The sequence below is a fragment of the Trichosurus vulpecula genome, chromosome 5 (genome assembly GCF_011100635.1).
Source record: "Trichosurus vulpecula isolate mTriVul1 chromosome 5, mTriVul1.pri, whole genome shotgun sequence".
Taxonomy (NCBI): domain Eukaryota; kingdom Metazoa; phylum Chordata; class Mammalia; order Diprotodontia; family Phalangeridae; genus Trichosurus; species Trichosurus vulpecula.
In genome coordinates this window covers 96,121,793-96,141,225 of record NC_050577.1, presented here as the reverse complement: position 1 = coordinate 96,141,225, position 19,433 = coordinate 96,121,793, and the positions used below count along the sequence as shown (strand labels likewise).

The 19,433-nt window shown below is 44.4% G+C and overlaps 1 protein-coding gene across 1 annotated transcript; it reads left to right on the top strand.

The window, feature by feature from the left end:
• The first annotated feature begins 5,550 nt into the window (after positions 1–5,550).
• Positions 5,551–18,637, top strand: ZNF783 (zinc finger family member 783). The gene is made up of 7 exons (XM_036761566.1): positions 5,551–5,574; positions 7,932–8,333; positions 8,423–8,549; positions 8,822–8,938; positions 9,678–9,806; positions 12,895–13,011; positions 17,514–18,637. The coding sequence occupies exons 1-7, from the start codon at positions 5,551–5,553 to the stop codon at positions 18,347–18,349; spliced, it is 1,752 nt and encodes a 583-aa protein (XP_036617461.1). The 3' UTR covers positions 18,350–18,637.
• Positions 18,638–19,433: the final 796 nt, after the last annotated feature.

The window sequence follows — 19,433 nt, the reverse complement described above, 5'->3', positions numbered from 1 at the left end:
CATTTTCAAAACTTCATAGAGATTGAAAGGGAAGTCATTTGAAAAGAGAACTGCAGGATGAGCCATTTTTAAATTACCTCCGAAAAAATTGCTCAAATAACGAGATCTAAGTCTTCAAACGTTGAGCAAAATATTTTCTTATTTTGCTGAATCTCGCCAATTTTGAGTTGTTCAGTGAGCAGCAGAGTTCTCTGAAGAAACCATAGCCAACCTGAGACACAAAACTGGGGCTTAGAGCACCGTGGATTCAGAGAGAGCTACCAAACCTATTCAGGGAATGCCAGTTGGCAGTGTAACGATAAACAGGCATGTTAGGCAGGAGACAAGGCACCGCATCCCAGTTGTAGTTGCTGATCATAGGGATGTTTCATAACTGTTTCAACACTAAAGAAACCTCATAGTAGAAAGCTGATGTTTGGTATTTGAATAGGTACTATTAACTGATGTTTCCAGAGGAACCTGTCAGCCACCTGACCTTACTACCTTACATACCTGAGGAACTTGCTTGGTCTGTCCCAGAAGAGTGCTTGGCTTAATAAAGGCCGATGATATTCATCAGGAGACTGTTGGCTGCTGCTCTAGATAAGGTAGGTAGACCGTGGACTGCAAGTAAATTAATACTGCAAAACGTTGGTGTCTTGAGATGAGTCATTGCCTCTTGGATCACAAGAATATAAGCGTGGCAGTGAGATCAGCCTTTCTGACCTAATCAGCTGAAATAGTGGTGGCAGCTGTAGCAAGAGGAGCAGAGTTGTATGAGGTTACTGAAAAGAAGGATGTCTGATATATGGCCAACAATTAAAAGTATACATTGTATGGTAGACTGTGAGGATACAGAAGTGGTGGCACTTGATGGGTATTTGTCAAACAGCTGGTCCTGAAGCTGGTAGTGTTGGCATACAAAAAGCAAAACAGGCCACTGCAGAATTTCCCTAACATGTTTTGGGAGCTGTAGGGGGCAGTGCCAGTGAGAAGCAGAACAAGACCTTTTCTCTTGAAGAGAGTTTTGCCATCAATTCCATTTTATGACAAACTGATGGTCTAAAGGATATAGTTGTTGTGACACTGTTGTCCCAATGTTACTCCATTCATGTACCTCTTCCCTTGAATTCAGAATCTTGTTGCTTCTGATGCAGAGGGTAGAGAAGTTGAGAAATTCTATGAAGAATTTGACAGCTCTCCAGATTGAATCAACCTAAACCTTGATGTTTGGTGACTTCTGTGCCAAAAGGTATGCACAGAGGAAGTACATAGAGTATAGGCAACTCCAAGTGAGGAAAAGTCCTCTGCCAATGCAGGGTCAACACCTTGTGACATAGAGTTTTAGAAAGTTGCCTAGAGCTCTCAGAGGTCCAGCGACTCACCCAGGGTCATACAGACCAAATTAAGTGCTTCTTAGCTTCAAGACCAACTTGAAGAAATATATATTGAATAGTATGGATCAAAAGTAAGGAAATAAGTCAAACCCTTGGTGACCACAAAGAAGCTTCACACCTTTACATCGCAGATATTTTCTTTGAGAAAAGAAATGGGAAGTACATATGGTCAAAATGACCAAAAATGAAATTGTTTATATTTTAAGAGAGAAAATGACATTAGTGCTATGGGGATCATTCCTAAATCAACTATATATGCCAGTTAGACCACCGACTTGTTAGAGCAAAAATTAAAATTAGCACAAAGCTAAAGGGATGAATATTCAATTTGGAAAAATAAAAATGAGAAAAATGGCATACAATTAAAATGGACACCTTACCTATTTTAAACAAATTACTGATGCCAAGAAGTAGGATACAGACGGAGAAAAGGACATAAAGCTTGATTATAACAGTATTATGCAGATATTTAACTGATACAAATAATTTACCATGAAGAAGAAACCTAAATGGCCTAGAAACTACATCAGCCAGTAAATGTAACTTGATCTGGCCAAGTAAAGTGTTAAGGACAATACTAATTTAGAATAACAGATCATTTGCAAAGTCTTACAGAAAAGAATGGTTTGGTGGGAGATGGAGAAGTATCATTTTATATGACAAAGCTTGGTGAAAGACCTAAGCACAGTCATCTGAAGGCCTTTTGAGAATGAAGCTGAAAGGGCAGCAAACACTGTAAAATTGGAAAAGTTCTGTAAAGATTTTTATAGCAAACCTTAATGTTGACCTACCACATTTGGATTCAGTGTAGTTCTCGATGTCCTGATGGAGGAAGTGGAAATGGCACTGAACAATGAACAGAAAAGACATTTGGATTGCACCAACGGGAGTTATGTGCTTGGGGTGACCTAACTTTTAGGGTACTAAGGAGTCAATTCTCAAGGTTTGTGAAAGGAAAGGAAACTGTAGGTATAAATAAAATCTCAGACTCTCATCAAAAAAGGCAACCAAGAGGATCTCAAAAAATGGCTTCTAATCTGTATGCCTACTTTCCCATCTATACAGAGTTTTATCATCCTTGGCACACATTGAGGGAGTCCTTCACTAGCTTAAGGGAACAGACATTTCAAGCAATAAGCCACATCAGATAATTGACCAAAAGGCATGAAAAATACATCTTCCTATCTTATTGATTGTTGGCCATAAAAAGAATTTGATTTTTTAAGGCAAAACATTGCTATAAAGGCTCTTCTCCAAAAAGTCTCCCATAGTATTGAAATCATAAGGTAACTTGAAAGATGTGAAGACAAAGAGAAATTTCAGTAACCCCCAAATTATTGGTGGCAAGTGGAATATAAAAAATGGATGTGTATGCATGCAAAAGATTAAGTGAAATTCTCAAAGTTCTCTATACATGGTGAGGCCCTCCAGTACTCCTGTTTGTGGATATGTTTACTGCATCAAGCCCTGGAATATTGCAGAGACTCCTAAATGAGATCAGTAACTCCAACCTTTTCCCTTGGAACAAAGTTTGTGGTGATGGTGTGTAGTTTTGAGTCTAGGAACTGAAGCTAATATTCATCCATAGGCTTTGGAGAACTGCATATTGGCATTATCAGCCTAACCGCATGTTACAAATGAGAAATCACTAAAAGTAGTGTAAAAAATGTCAGAAAAATTGGAAAACTTTTGTTGGACATACAGCCCACACACTCTTGGCATCCATCCATTGTAAGGTAAATGTGGAGAAGGCCCTTAGCATGTTGGGTGGCTGCTAAACACTGGCAAATTTGTGGGGCATCACAAATGAGGGTTAGATTTGGATAGGTTGGGATTTTTGTCTTTGGATGGTGAGCCTCACATCTCTTGGAGCATGTAATAGGGATCATTACATAAAAGAAAGCAACCTTCCTGTGGCTTATTCTGCCCCTGTTACATGAGCATGGCAGAGAGCCCTCATTTATAGGATATTGGGGTTCCCAAGGTGACCTAGGAACAGGAACCAAGTCTTTTTCTAATTCAAGTTCATCTTAGAGTCAAAATAGCACAGTGGGGAAGGCCTCACAAGGAGATTGTTTCCTGGCCCTAGTGGCTAAAGGTTTGGGGGATCTTGGTCACTTTGGTGTCCTGGCCTTAGGAGCAAGATGGGAGCTTCAGAGGTTCCTTCCAGAGTGATGTAAATGTCTAGGAAAAGAAGGCGTTAAGATCCAGAACTGGAAGATGCTGTTTATTTCTTATAAAATGAGGAAAGTGAAGAAAAAAATTTCACATTTAAAAAAAAATACGAAGTTATACATTTTTGATATACCAGACAGCATTTTAATAATAAATTGTATGCAATATATTTTTATTTTCAACAATATGTAGTAGCTTTTAAGGTCTGTAATGAGTAATTTTTAAAAATTTCCCCAAAATTTCTGGCTCCAAATTAATGTGATGTGATACTCCTGACCCTCTTTTGCTTAATATTTAAACTCTTAAAACCACTAGTTCTAAGGATTTCCATCTATCTTAGTTGCAGTGAATCTTAAGTTCTTGGAAGAGAATCTGCTGTTGATACTTGGTAGTTTCCCCAGTGGTCTGTCCTTAGGACATACCGATATCTCCCACCTTCTTTGAGAGGAAGCTGGTTCCCTTGGTTACTGGACAGTGATTTAAGGAAATGAAGTAGTTACTGCTAAATTGTGATAAAAATTACTATATGTAGGGTATCCTTTATGAGTGGAACCATACAGAATGCATATCACTTTAAAATATCTAGCAGAAGTTATGGGAGAGCATGGCTAAGAGTCGTGGGGGTAATGGCTTGTGATCCTCACCATTGGACATTGAAGTTTGAAATACATGAGTTATATTTTTTAAATTTTTCATGATTGAGAGTTAATCTTATATGGGTTCAGGGCAATTTTAAAAATACATTAAGAATAAAAATGGCCAACCCAATAAACATTTTTTAAGCACCTGCTGTGTGTAAAACACTGATGGGGGGGATGCAGTGGTTTAAAGCCTAGTTTAGACAATGGCTCTATATTCCTGTAGCTAGTTCAGAGATACTTATATGTCAGTATCTCCTTACTAGAGCAGTGTAAATAAATTAAAATTACAAACTCACGCGGAGTCTAAGGCAGGAGGGAAGGGAAGATCATGAAGCTTTTCATTTTTATTCCATATATAAATCCTGCGATCTCATATGTTCATACTGGGAAGGAACCTTAGAAATCAGTCATTTTGAGGATGACAGCAGAGATTGTGATTTGCCTAATGTTGGCAGTCAGGGGCAGTGGAGGTTGAATGAACCTAGTTCTTAGCACCGAGGGTTGGGCCGACCCCACCCCACCCTTCGATGTTCCTCCGGCTGGAGGCCCCCTTTCTCTTTATCCATCAAAGTTCACGTCAGCTTGACAAGCGCTCCCCAACCCTCTCTCTCCATCCTGTAACACCCCCTGAAGCTGGAGTTCGTCCTAAACGGCTAAGTTTAGCTCAGCCGACTCGTTGGGGCTTGAGGGTACCACCCGGGCCTGGGACCTGCCGGGGCTTGCTGTGCCCATCGCTCCACCCCCCGAATCGTTTCAGGAGGTCTAGGCCTCTGGCGTGCTTGGGGAGGGGCGGCGATGGGAATGGCCCCCGCCCCCTGGGACTTACGTGGAGAAGTTGAATGTTAGTGTTTATACATTCAGTACAGCCCAAAGTGGAAATGCCCCTCCCCCCATCGGAACAAAGGAGAGCCCTTTAAAACCACCCCCGCCGTGACTGCTCTAGGTTAGTTCCATCGCTCGGGTTCGGCTTCTTCGAAGTGTGTTGTTCTTAAAACGCACTTCGAGTCTCGCGTAGGCTGCTTTAAAGCCCTGAGCTTGGGCCGAACAAAGCGGCGGCCTTTCCGCAGCTGCGCCGTGCGGTCCTACGGCCCGCAGGGGGCGCTGCCGGCGCTCCGGGTTGTCTCCAGCTGGGCCCGGCGGCACGTGTCCTGAGGCCCGGGGCGGGGCTTAACCGGGACCACTGGGCGGCTTGGCTCCAGCTCATCCGTGCAGCCGGTGTCGACAGCTTCGCCTGAGGGCCGGCTCTGGCTCCTTACCCCGGCACCAGCTCCGGCTCCTTACCCCGGCACCAGCTCCTCCCGCCGGGGCGAGCGGCCCGGGCCGCAGGCAGGCCCGCCTGTGCGGGGCGGCGCGAGACCATGGCCGAGGCGGCGCCCGCTCTGGTGAGCCCGAGGCTGGGGAGGCGGAGGCGGGGAGGGAGAGCGGCGCGGGCAGGGGTCCTCGCATCGTGGCGCGAGACTCGGCCTCAGCCCACTGCGGTCGTGGCCTTCCACGCGTTTCCGGCAGCGGGGCGGGCCTGCCCCACCTGGGGGTGGGGGGCGCCACAGGATGGGGTAGGTCCCGGAGACCTGAGCCCACGTGGGGGCTCGACTACCCAGCCCCGCCCCGAGAGCGCGAGTGAGCGGACCGTTGAGAGCAGGGACCCCCCAGCCTCCCGCTGCGGCCCCGCCGCCTTACATTGTGGGGCGCACCCCCGATGGTGGCGAAGGAGCTAGGCTGTAATCTGGTGTGATGGTGAATCCGAGGACGGCGGCGCCTTGCGAAGATCAGTGGGCTCCGAGTCCGCAGACTTCGGTGCCAGCCCTGCCTCGGCCACCTCTGCTTATGTGATCGTGGCCAAGTCACTTCTTGTCTCAGCGTCCTCCCTTGTATCATGAAGGGGGGGAGCAGATGTTTAAGTCCCTTGCAGCTGTTAATCGATGGATCACACAAAGGATAACGGGGCTGTCTTACAAAGAATTCTGCAAAAGAGCCAGCATGAAGGATGGTCTCTAGGAAAGACCTTGCCCCGTTGTGTGTCCTAAACCCCTTTGGCTGTCTAGTGAAGCCTAGGGGGCCTTTCTCAGAATATCTTTAAAGACATAAAATACATGAATGGGATTACGAAGGAAACCAATTAATTGAAATGCAGATATCAGAAAATATTTGTGTTTATACACACATATTTTTTAAGTACTGACACCCAAAAAGATGGCCTTGTTCTGTAGAAACAGTTAATTGATAGCTGTCAAGTTCCTAGCTCTGTTAGTGCCCACCTGATTTCTCCAGGAAAGCCCACCAGCACTTTGGGTGGGTTCCCAGTGGTAAATTCGGGAGGTCAAGGACAAGAATTGTTAGAAGAAATCACAGATCCATTAGAGTTTTGAAGTAGTTTTAAACTGGGTTAATAATGTCTGCTTTTTTCTTTCAGCCTAATTTTCCCCCATTAACAGTGACTCTCTGAGGCATGAGGGGTGGACAGGTATGAGGTACCAGTGATTGAAGTATCGTATCTCAAGGCCACGCAACAAATTAGTGAGAGTCAGGACTAAGGAACCCAATTTTCTTGACTTCAATTTAATATTAGATCATTAGTAGTATTATCTGCTGTTTGAATTTTTATTTGGAGGAAGAAAAACAAATTTTCTCTTTTACTAGTGGAATTTTAATATTTGACAATGGCTAGCTTTGGTAATTAATTTGGGACTTTTAGATTTTGTTCATATCAGCTCATTCTTTGTTTTAAATATGTTTTATTGATAGCTTCCTTTTTTTAAAAAAAACCACCTGCATTTCACTTCTCCAATCCTATCCCAGAGAGCCATCTTCTCATATATAATCAAGAAGGAAAAAAAAGGCCCACAAAACTAGCCCACATATTGCAAAAGTCACATATTGAATGCAATATTCCACACCCATTGTCCCCCAACTCTGCAAACAAATGAGGGGAAGGTGTCTTCTCAAATCTCTTCTTTGGGGCCAAGTTTGGTCATTATAATTTCATTGCATTCAGTTTTGATTGTTTCATTATTTCAGCGTGTATGTTGCTGTAAATTAGCAATTGTACGTGTTATTTTCCTCGTTATACTTTTGCATCAGTTCATTTAAGTCTTTCCATGCTTCCCTGCACTCCCTGGGCTACATTCCAGTGTATTCACGCACCACAGTTTACATAGGCATTCTCCAGTTGATGAGCATCCACTTGGTTTTCAGTCCTTTTGCTACCACAAAGAGTGATGCTATAAATATTCTGATACACACAAACTTTGTTTTTTGTCGTTCTTCAGGTGCAGGATTTTGAGACTTGAAATTATTTTGGCAATAGATATGTTTTGGCCTAGATTTTTGTAGAGAATTGGTATACACTAGAGAATCTTCTATAAAAAAAGCCCACTCTACTAATTCAGACTGACAACTGTTCTGTAATTTGTGGCCTTAGTAAGATTAGACAGGTGCTGTCAAGAAAGATTGTTTGGAGGACAGCAGAGGTGGATATACCTGTTAAGGTGTTGTAATAAAATCTTGTATTCTAATCTGTACTGTAATCTATCGTAATAAAGTAACGAGGACCTATGCTAGAATGGCATAGTATAAAGCCCCACAATATCTCCTACAGTGTTTGAGAACACAGTAATAACTGTGTTATTAGAGCTTAGGGGTTGTTCTTCCCAGGTTTCTTTTTGGAGTGGTGGATGACTTTAAAAAACAAAATGTGTTAACCTGTAATCCTGAGACCATCTCTAATTCTCTCTGCTAATAGGCCCTTGAGCAGGATGTACAGTCTGGATCCTTGAGAGCTTTGCTGACCTCCCCAACTCTGCAGGTGTCTCCTGAGAAGGACTCATGCTTGCAGTCCCCAGAGATCACCCTGTGGACTGTGGTGGCTGCCATTCAAGCTGTGGAAAAAAAAGTGGATTTGTGCCTGGCCCGGTTATTTACCTTAGAAGGTCGGACAGTGACGGCGGAGAAGAAGCTAGCAGATTGTGAGAGAGTAGCAGTGGAGATTGAAAACCAGCTGGAAGGCAGGTGGGCTGTGCTTGGCACCTTACTCCAGGAGTATGGGCTGCTCCAGAGGAGGCTGGAGAACATGGAAAACCTGCTGAGAAATAGGAACTTCTGGATCCTGCGGCTCCCCCCGGGCAGCAAGGGCGAGGTCCCCCAGGTAATCTCTTCTAGCCCAGGAATGGTGGGAGCAGGTGAGCCCAAGGTGGTGTGTATGTGTGTGAGAGTGTGTGGTACTTGTGGTTCTAGGTGCCCCTGACGTTTGATGATGTGGCCGTGTATTTTTCGGAGCAGGAGTGGGGGAAGCTGGAGGAGTGGCAGAAGGAGCTTTACAAGCATGTGATGAGGGGCAACTATGAGATGCTGGTCTCCCTGGGTAAGGTACCAGACTTGGTCCCCATTAAAGAGCTTGTAGGGGTCATGCAGTTTGTGGATTTGACTTTGATTTGATCTCAGCCCCCTATGCCTTTGGGTACTGACTTGTGGGAGGCCTGGTCTTTGTCTTTCCCTAGGCAAGGGAATATGTGTGTCACTAATGTTTTCTAGGCTGACTTGAAGTGCTTTGCTTTGTTCTTTCCTTGGTTGAATCTACCTGCCAACATGCAGTAGTCAGACTGACTATGTCTTCTTCCTTCATCCTGTGCGTAGACTATGCTGTTTCCAAGCCTGATATTCTCTCTCAGATTGAGCGAGGAGAAAGACCATGCCGTAAGGACCAGTGGGGTTCAGATGAGGAAGTATCATGTCCTGGAAAACTAAGTGCTAGTAAGTATGAGGTAGAAACAACTTGGAAGACTCTGGGAATGAAATGTGCTCAGTTTCTGCACTAGTACTTACTTGGTACCCTTGGGAGGGTAGAATTTGATATTTATGGCAATTTATATTTTCTAAAGGCAGAATTGAGGTTCAGAGTGGGGGAGATAGTGGCCAAGGCCGTACCAAGAAGGACAAGTTAACTGCAGGGCTCCAGGTTTGTAAGTTAAGAAGTAACTGTGTCACTCTTTGTCCTTCCCAACCCCAGCCCTTCAGAGCTTCAGCTCCTTACTCCCACAGTTTGCTAACATTCTTTTTACCCTGGGAGACTTTGTGTCCTGGGATAAAGGGCCATTCCCCATCCCCCCAGTACAATGTAGAATAATAGAAAGTACTGGACTGAGAATCTAGAACTTCAGTTATAGGTCTGCTTCTAGTGCTAAATAGTAAAATCATTTCATCTTTATTGGTCTCAGTTTTTTTGTCTTTAAAATGAAGCCACTAGAAAAGATCATTTCTAACGTCTTAACCAGTGCTGACATTCTAGGTTTGATTAGGATTCTCAGAAAGGTACAGGTAGAAGGCAGGCAGTGGTTCTGCACCCAATCACCAGAGAAAAATAACTGTCTGAGAATTAGGTTTTTGTTAGAAATTCCAAGTGATTTCTGGTGAATCCTGGGAATATAGAAGATCTACCCTGGACCTGTATATTCTACTCAATGTTAGTTATGTATAATTTCCCCCTGCCCAGACCTACCTTCTCCAGAGTATATTTCCAAGCAACTTCAACCTGCCCCTGGGGAAACAAAGGAAGAAGCAGTTCTTACAGATCATCGAGGCTCAGAAACACGAGAAAGCCTGATCGAAACAAGCTTAACTGGTGAGTCAGAGGATGGGGTAGGAGGCTTGCAGGCCCAACTTCTGGAGCTATTCAGAAATTCTTTTGTAGCTGCTGCCCTCCTAGAGGTGAGAAGAAGGGCAGGGAGTTGTAGGGCAGGGCCCATTTTTCTAATACTCATAGAACAATAAGTAATGATAACTCACAATTTCATAGAGATTTGAGGTTTACAAAGTACTTCTCTGAAAACCTTGTGAAGTAAATAAGTTCAAGTGTTTTACCTGTTTGGCAGTTAAAGACATGGACGTTCACAGAGATGAGGGCGCTTTATTCATTTTCATAGTGCTGTTAAATGTCAGAGTCAAGGTTCAGGCTGTTGACCTGACATCTGTTGACTAAGGGAATCTAGTGTTCTTTCCATTATTCTAGCTGGGCTAGTTTTTACTCACTGTTCCATAAATGGATTATGCATTTTCCTACCTCCTTGTCATTGCTCTAATATTCCTCCAGCCTAGAAGGACCTCCCCTCATTTCTTTATTTATTTGAATCCTCCCTCTTTTTGAAAACCCAGTCAAAGTCTCATAAGGACAATGCGACAAGCGCTAACTCTGGAGTTAGAGGACCTGGATTCAGATCTCAATTCTGATCCTCCTGTGTCTTCAGTTGATCCTAGGCAAGTCACTTCTCTCCTTGGGTCTCCGTTTCTTCAACTGTAAAATAAAAGAATTGGACTAGGTAGTCCCTGAGGGTCCCTTTCAACCCTAACCCTCGAATCCTGTGCTTTTCTTTGAGAGTGCCTTTTCTCTGACCCAGGCCCCTTGGCCATCTCTGAATTGAGCTTCCTACCTGTGCTGCTGATTTTACACTTACCATAATAACTCAAATTTACATAAAATTGAAAGGTTTCTGGAGCACTGTCTTCATCCTAACTCTGGGGCTCAGAAAAGTTAAGAAACTGACTTGTGGCCAGCCACGGAATAAATGTCCAGGCTGTGAATCGAGGTCTTTTGACTTATTCCAAAGCTCCCGGCCACAGAACCAGACTTCCATTTCCCTTTTAGCACATGGCTACCTTATGTTTATGTTTATACGTGCAAGTGACCTGTCTTCTCAACTAGATGAAAAGGTTCACAAAGGTATTGATTACATCTTATTCCTGTTTACATCCCATGTGTTATACCTAGTACAGAGCCTCTCATCCAGTAGGTTCACAAAAATAGCCCCTCCCTTGTGAAAAGACCTGTGCTAGGAACTACCTCAGCTACAAAGAGGTATATATTCTAACTGGCATGGTTACATGATCAGTAACATGATATAGTGGATAGAGGGTCACCTTGGGGGTCAGGAAGACCCAGGTTCTGGTCTGCCTGTGTAACCACAGAGCAGTCATTTGAGTTCCCAGGGCCTTAAGCAACTCTCCAAAATAATGGGTTGCAGATAAGTTGCATATCTGCAGTAGTAGGGGTGATGTGCTAGTGAAATCATACATCAGTACCAGCTGTGACCATAGTGAAGTCACCCTCTCTCTGACCCTAGTTTCTCCTCAGCAGAATGGGAACAATTTATACTATCTACTTCACAGAGTTTTTGTGAAGAAAGTATTTTATATACCTTAAAGTTCTATATAAATGTCAGTTTTTACCGATTTATAAATTACCTTCCAATCTAGTTAAAAAGATTGGGTGTACATACATGAAAAATTAAATGCTGTTTTTGTAGTAAGATGGCATTGCGAGAGATGTCATAAAATGGTATGTGGGCTTGTTTTTGTTTTTGTTTTTTACCAAGTAAAGAGCATAGAGAATAAGTGCATTAGATCAAAGAAAAAATCAGGATAGTCTAGGAAGTCTTTTTAGCAAAAGTGGGACTTGACCTTTATCACCTTGACCACCCTTAGGGGTGGTTTGAATTTATCTGGGCAAAAAAGGGGGAATCACATTACTCCTGGGGTAGAGGAAATTTGAACCAGAATTGAGATAGTGCCAGATGACTGGGGACTGTGAGCCTAACAGTTTGGTTGCAGCAGAGGAAACATAAGGGAGTCACCCAGGAAAAGGTTGCGTCTTTTCAAAGACATGTAAGAAAAAAGTCCCTGAGGGTTGAATCTCTAATGATCAAAAGAATTTCCTTAAGTTAGATTGAAGTACTTTTGCCTTATTTTAATCCTATTTGCTGTTGTGTAGACTTTCACATGCAATCAGCACTGTACGTATCAGAAGGACACAGGGCCTCTCTCCCTTTTTCTTCCTCCAGTCTTAGCCTATCTAATCTTCTCCAGAATTGTTTGCTTTCTTAGGGCTACTGACAATCTCCCTACTTGCTTTCACCTAACTATGTTCCTTTCATCTCCTGCCTTCTGAATTTTCTTATTTCTTATGGATATGTATATGTACATGTCTGATCTCTGCCTTCAGGTGTTTTCCAAGGGTAGGAGCTGTCTCTTTTCCTCTGTACCTCTTATAATTTTGAGTCCAGGGCACTGTACCCTCAGATTGTTATTTATAGGAGGACAATTCTGCTGACCAACTATGTGCCCTTTAGAGCTGTTTTTCAAGAATTGGCAATGGGTTAGATGAGAGAGTCATCCACAGTCCTCTGTTACAGTCTGTCCTCCGGGACTTAACCAGCTCATGTTGGTTTTGGGGAGTGAGGCACAGTGGAGTTCTAGACTACGGTTAGGAGATGTGACTCCAGTGCCAACCCCAACCCTTGGCAGCTAAGTGACTTTGGACAAACCATTCCCAGTTTCCTCATGGGTACAATGAACAGAATAGGCAGGTGCCACTTACTTCCTAGGACTGATTAGAAAATGTGTATAAAACCTAAAGCACTATAGAAATGTCAGTTTTTGTCATTAACAGGCTGACAGCAACCTGGGCTTCTTTGCCTCCGAGATGTTGGCCTCATTAACTCTGTGCTCTAACCTCCTGAGCCATGGTTGATGGGTGACTGACTTGAGGTCCTCATCTGGAACCCGATGGGGATCCGCCTTTACCAGTAGGTATCTGCTTAGGGTGTGCAAAGATGTTTCACACCCGCTGGGGAAACAGTGACGCTGAGTCCCATTCTTGTACCAGTAATGACATCTAGCATCCAAGGAAGACCTTAATGGGATTCTCTCTCTCACAGAGCCCCTCCAAGCTGGCATCAATGTTTTGTCCTCGATTAAACAGGAGGAAGAACCACCAGATGGGGAAGAAGCATCAGCCTTCCCACAGAAGGAAATCCTGCCCTACCTGAGATTGGGTAAGTGATAGGGAAGGAAAAAAGCATGTGCCAGGCACCGTACTAATAATAATAATCACATTACAAATAGTATCTTATTTGATCCTCAAAACAAGCCTGGGAGGTAGGTGCCATTATTATTATCATTTTGTAGTTGAGGAAATTGAGGAAAACTGGGTTAAGTGACTTGGCCAGGGTCACACAACTAGTAAGTGACTGAGGCTTAATTTAAATCCAGGTCTTCCTGGCTCCAGGCCTAGCCCTCTATTCACAGAACTAAGTTACCCACTCTAGCCAGTGCAAAAAAAAAAAAAAAGTTCTACTTGGCTGACTGAGTGTGGTCTCCAGTGGTCCTGCTTCTTCCCTGCTCTTGCCAGCTTCCGTTCAGCTACTTGGTTCTGCCCATAGGGGAGTCTTGTGGCAGTGATGTGATTACCTCCTCTTCTATGGGGTTTGAGACACAGGAGGATCTAGATTCTAAGTTCTTCACCCCTTTGCCACTTATCCCCAATTGGGGCTCCTAATTGTTCCCTGGCCAGTATCCTCTGGCCAAGCTGCCAGCCCTCATTCATCCCCATTGCTAACTTCCCATTGGCCTTAGTACGGAATGGGCTCCTCCCCAAACAAGCTAAACTGTCTATGCTGACGTTGAATGAGCCTTGGATGGAAGACCCAACCTGCCATTTTTGGTGGATGGTGAGAAGGGAAGGAGGAATAGCAAGAAGAGGCTTGGTTCCTGCCTGTGTAACCGTTTTCTAGGAGAAATGAGCTCTCCCATGGTCCTTTCTTCTAGTCCTGCCACTGCAGCTGGTTTACTTCAGGTGGGCAGGTGATATTCACTTATCAATCACCTGTTATGGAGGAGACAGAATGATGATAACGACAATAAAAGTCATGGTTCACAGTTCATATAATGCCTTAAAGTCCGTACATCACTTTCTTTACATTATTTTATTTGAGATAATGATAGAATCACAACTCCTGCTTTTTAGAAGTACAAACTATTTGGGGAAACAAAATGGTACAAGGCAAGGTGGAATCCAGTGCTGGATGGTGTGGTTCAGACTGCAAGTGCTAAAGAACTTCAGGTAGAAGAGATGAATGTAGGGGGATGAGCAGTCAGGAAAGGCTTCATAAAGGGGTGGCATTTGAACCGGTGAAGAAGAGGGTGGCTGGCAAGCCCAGGGATGATTTCTTGGTTGTGGTCAGGAGCTTTCGGCTGCTGAGGAACACAGCACCTTTCTTTCCCCTTATTTACTTTTTTTTGTTTTGTTTTTACTTCTCTATTTTCTTTTTTAAAAAAATCATTATTTATTTAATATTTTTAGTTTTCAGCATTAATTTTCGCAAGAGTTTGAATTACAAATTTTCTCCCCATTTCTGCCCTCCCCCTCCCCACTCCAAGATCCATATATTGTGATTGCCTGTTCCCCAGTCAACCCTCCCTTTTGTCACCCTACTCCCCCCATACCTTTTTCCCTTACTTTCTTGTAGAGCAAGATAGATTTTTATGCCCCATTGCCTATATATCTTATTTCCTAGTTGCTTGCAAATACTTTTTTTTTTTGAACATCTGCTTTTAAAACTTTGAGTTCCAAATTCTCTCCCCTCTTCTCTCCCTACCCACCCTCCCTAAGAAGGCAACAGTTCAACATAGGCCACATATGTATCATTATGCAAAACCCTTCCACAATACTCATGTTGTGAAAGACTAACTATAATTTGCTCCTTCCTATCCCCTTTTATCAAATTTTCTCCCTTGACCCTGTCCCTTTTCAAAAGTGTTTGCTTTTGAATACCTCCTGTCCCTATCTGCCCTCCCTTCTACCACCACCCCCTTTTTTATCTCCTTCCTCCTCCTTTCCTGTGGGGTAAGATACCCAATTGAGTGTGTATGTTATTCCCTCCTCAGGTAAATCCGATGAGAGCAAGATTCACTCATTCCCCCTCACCTGCCCCCTCTTCCCTTCCTACAGAGCTGCTTTTTCTTGCCACTTTTATGTGAGATAATTTACCCCATTCTGTCTCTCCCTTTCTCCCTCTCTCAATATATTCCTCTCTCATCCCTTGATTTTATTTAATTTCATTTTTAGATATCATCCCTTCATATTCAACTCACCCTGTGCCCTCTGTCTATGTATGTATGTATGTATGTATGTATGTATGTATGTATGTATATTCCCTTCAGCTACCCTAATACTGAGATCTCATGAATTATACACATCATCTTTCCATGTAGGAATGTGAACAAAACAGTTCAACTTTATTAAGTCCCTTATGATTTCTTTTTCTTGATTACCTTTTTATGCTTCTCTTGATTCTTGTGTTTGAAAGTCAGATTTTCTATTCAGCTCTGGTCTTTTCACTGAGAAAGCTTGAAAGTCCTCTACTTTATTGAAAATCCATATTTTGCCTTGGAGCATGATACTCAGTTTTGCTGGGTAGGTGATTCTTGGTTTTAATCCTAGCTCCATTGACCTCCGGAATATCATAGTCCAAGCCCTTCAATCCCTTAATGTAGAAGCTGCTAGATCTTGTGTTATTCTGATTGTGTTTCTACAATACTTAAATTATTTCTCTCTGGCTGCTTGTAGTATTTTCTCCTTGATCTGGGAGCTCTGGAATTTGGCAACAATATTCCTAGGAGTTTTCTTTTTGGGATCTTTTTCAGGAGGCGATTTGTGGATTCTTTCAATTTCTATTTTACCCTCTGGCTCTAGAATATCAGGGCAGTTTTCCTTGATAATTTCTTGAAAGATGACATCTAGGCTCTTTTTTTGATCATGGCTTTCAGGTAGTCCAGTGATTTTTAAATTATCTCTCCTGGATCTATTTTCTAGGTCAGTGGTTTTTCCAATGAGATATTTCACATTGTCTTCCATTTTTTCATTCCTTTGGTTCTGTTTTATAATATCTTGATTTTTCATCAAGTCACTAGCTTCCACTTGCTTCAATCTCATTTTTAAGGTAGTATTTTATTCAGGGATCTTTTGGACCTCCTTTTCCATTTGGCTAATCCTGCCTTTCAGTGTATTCTTCTCATTGGCTTTTTGGAGCTCTTTTGCCATTTGAGTTAGTCTATTTTTTAAGGTGTTGTTTTCTTCAGTATTTTTTGGGTCTCCTTTAGCAAGTCATTGACTTGTTTTTCATGATTTTCTCGCATCATTCTCATTTTTCTTCCCAATTTTTCCTCTACTTCTCTTACTTGCTTTCCCAAATCCTTTTTGAGCTCCTCCATGGCCTGAGACCAGTTCATGTTTTTCTTGGAGGCTTTTGGTGTAGGCTCTTTGACTTTGTTGACTTCTTCTGGCTGTATGTTTTGGTCTTCTTTGTCACCAAAGAAAGATTCCAAAGTCTGAGTCTGAATCTGAGTGCGTTTTCACTGCCTGGCCATGTTCCCAGCCAACTACTTGACCCTTGAGTTTTTTGTCAGGGTATGACTGCTTGTAGAGTAGAGAGTACTTTGTCCCAAGCTTGAGGGGCTGTGCCGTTGTTTTCAGAGCTATTTCTCACAGCAAGCTCTGCCACACCGGCGCTTCTTCTCCCCCAAGAACTGTCAACCTGGACTGCAACTCAGATCTTAAGCAGGCTGTGCACTCCTGCTCTTATCCGCCACTTAATTCCTCCCACCAGGTGGGCCTGGGACCAGAAGCAACTGTAGGTGTAGTTCTGTGGTTGCACTACCTCTGCTGCCCCCAGGGTGGTGGCCGAACCTCGAACTCCTTTCACTCCCAGAAGTTTTTCCCACTAACCTTCTCTGTTGTCTTTGGTGTTTGTGGGTTGAGAAGTCTGGTAACTGCCACAGCTCACTGATTCAGGGCGCTGGGGCCCGTACCACCCGGCTCCTGGTCTTGTTGGTCTGGGTGCATCCCACGCTGGGCTCTGCTGTGCTCCACTCCCAGCTCCATGCAATAGACCCTTCCCCGCAACCATCCAGGCTTTCCTGGGCTGGAGCCCTGCTTTCTTCTGTTATTTCATGGGTTCTGCCGCTCTAGAATTTGTTCAGAGCCATTTTTATAGGCTTTTGGAGGGACCTGGGGGGGAGCTCACACAAGTCCCTGCTTTCCAGCTACCATCTTGGCTCCACCCCCTCCATTTCCCTTATTTTCAACAAGTCTCTGCGTTTGATCTTCTCTAACTGGAGCTAAGAGAAAACTGCAGTCAGAGAAAACGCTGCATTCTTCTCGGCTTAAGTACTACTTGTTACTTGCTCTAGATCACTAATTCTTTCCCCAGCTTGCAGTGTGACTTTGGGAAAGTCACTGGCCCCCTCCACTTCAGGTTCCTCATCTGTGAACCAAGAGGGTTAGGGTCAGTGATCTGAAGGTCCCTGCCAGCTCCAGCAGGCTAGGATTCTGTGTCATTAAATATGGAGAAGGGAGAGAATCCTAGGTTTGGCAGTGGTTAAGGAAAACTTCATGGAAGGATGGGAGGACTGGAATAAAGGGGGACATTCTGATTAGCATGGAGGTGTAAATGACCTTGGTTTATTTGAAGGACCACATGTGGATTCTTTTCACCAGATAATGGACTTGAGACCATCAAAACAGAGAGTCAAGTGGATGAGGCCATCCCGGAGCAACTAGACTTGGGGCAGGGCTCCAGCTCCGAAGAGCACACAGTTCCTGATGGAGGCAGAGAAGACATGGCTGAGCCAAGTGAGCACCCCCGCCCTGGTCTCCCAAGGAGTCGGGTGAGGGAGAAGCCCCCACCACCTGTGGCTAGTGAGCCACCTCGGGTCCTCCCACGCCGGAGAGAGCGGGCCTTCCCATGTCCAGACTGTGGTCAGAGCTTCAGGCTGAAGATCAACCTGACCATTCACCAGCGGAGCCATGTGGAGGATGAGGACTGGGCAGCTCAGGGCAGCTGGCCAGAAACGTGGGGAGGGACTCCTGCCCCTTTGGAGCCAGGTGAGGTGGTGGTGCCTGGCCCCATCATCCAATGGCTCCCCGATGAGGCAGAGAGCCACCAGGCCCTGTCTGGGAGGCCGTGCCAGGAGCAGCGCCCTGCATCCAACCGGACATCCAGGCTCTATCATTGCAGCGAGTGCCTGCGCCTGTTTGAGCAGCGGAAGAGCCTCTTGCTGCACCAGCGCCTGCACACAGGCAACAGTCAGGGCTGTCCCACTTGCTCCTATTGTGGCAAGGGTTTCCGGCGACCCTCAGATCTATTCCGCCATCAGCGCATCCATACTGGTGAACGTCCCTACCAGTGCTCTGAGTGTGGTAGGACTTTCAATCGCAACCACCACCTGGCTGTCCACATGCAAACCCACTCCAGGAAGCATCAGGACAACCCTCACTGTGCCAAAAAAGGAAGCCTGGGCCTGGCCCGCCCTAGCCGTGCTGAGGAAGGTTAAGCCCAAAGGGCCCCTGGGGTGGGGTAAGCTGCTCACCTTCCAGTAAGGCCTTCCTGCACCTGTAGAGGCAAGAACCTATCTTCATGCTGCTGCTCAGCATGGTTTATTTCCACCTGGCTGGCATTGTTCCCTCTGTTTGGCAGACCTCTTGCCCTAGGACAATTTAGGAGAGTTTTTCTTTTCTTGTACTAGAACATTGGGCAGGTGACATATAATTGGAATCATGAGCGTGGTCTGACACCTGCATTTTCTATTTTCCAGGTCTGGTAACTATCCCTCAGGGTCACTGAGCCCAGAGGATCAAAGGAGATGGGCTCTTGGGGGGGGTGGGCACGACGAGGTGGGGCCACTTAGCACTGGGCACACAATGGTGGGCTGGGACCTGGGTGTGTTAATTGGCCTCTCTCTCAAGCCCCAATGTAACCTGCATGGCATTTCCTCACTCCCCTTCCATGGACTTCCCACTGGAGTTCTGATAAGGGCCCAGGTGCTATTTTGTATACTCAGGCCTCTGGAGCAATGTGCATTTGGGTTCAGCATTTCCCCGAGGAGAATCACTGTCATGATTTTTCCTTTATGGTTGTTCTAATGTTTGTCTTCAATTTTTTTTTCCAATGGAGTTTTTTTTTTTTTTTCTCACATAAGTGGTCTGAGTTATCTTAAAACAGTACGGGAGGACTTGGTAGAAGCTGACACAGTGCCTCCAGGGGTGTGTATGTGTGTGTGTGTATGTGTGTGTGTCTCTGTGTGTAGAGTGAGAGAGAAGTTGCCATGCAGTGGCTCTGACTGCATGTGTAAGTAGAGAGAGGTTTACCCACAGTACATCTGGCTCTGTATGTACATATTTAAATGGTGTGTGTGTATATATATGTGTGTATGTATTTGAACACATATGTACTTTGTATGCACACAAATGTCTGTATATATGTGTGTATATGTACATCCACACATGTGCACACCCACACATGTAAAGCTGTAAAAAAAGTTCAGTCATCTTTTAAGAGGAGTGAACCTTGAGCTAGCTAGGATTTTAGAGCCTGTGATCACTATCCTCAGGCCGCCAGAGTAGGTGTGGCATTTGTCC

Bases quoted from the DNA above. Each gene is read 5' to 3' on its own strand.
- ZNF783 (XM_036761566.1), top strand. From the start codon at position 5,551: ATGGCCGAGGCGGCGCCCGCTCTG. The intron at 8,334-8,422 runs GTAATCTCTTCT...TTGTGGTTCTAG, and splicing joins GCAAGGGCGAGGTCCCCCAG to GTGCCCCTGACGTTTGATGA. The intron at 13,012-17,513 runs GTAAGTGATAGG...TCTTTTCACCAG, and splicing joins CCTGCCCTACCTGAGATTGG to ATAATGGACTTGAGACCATC.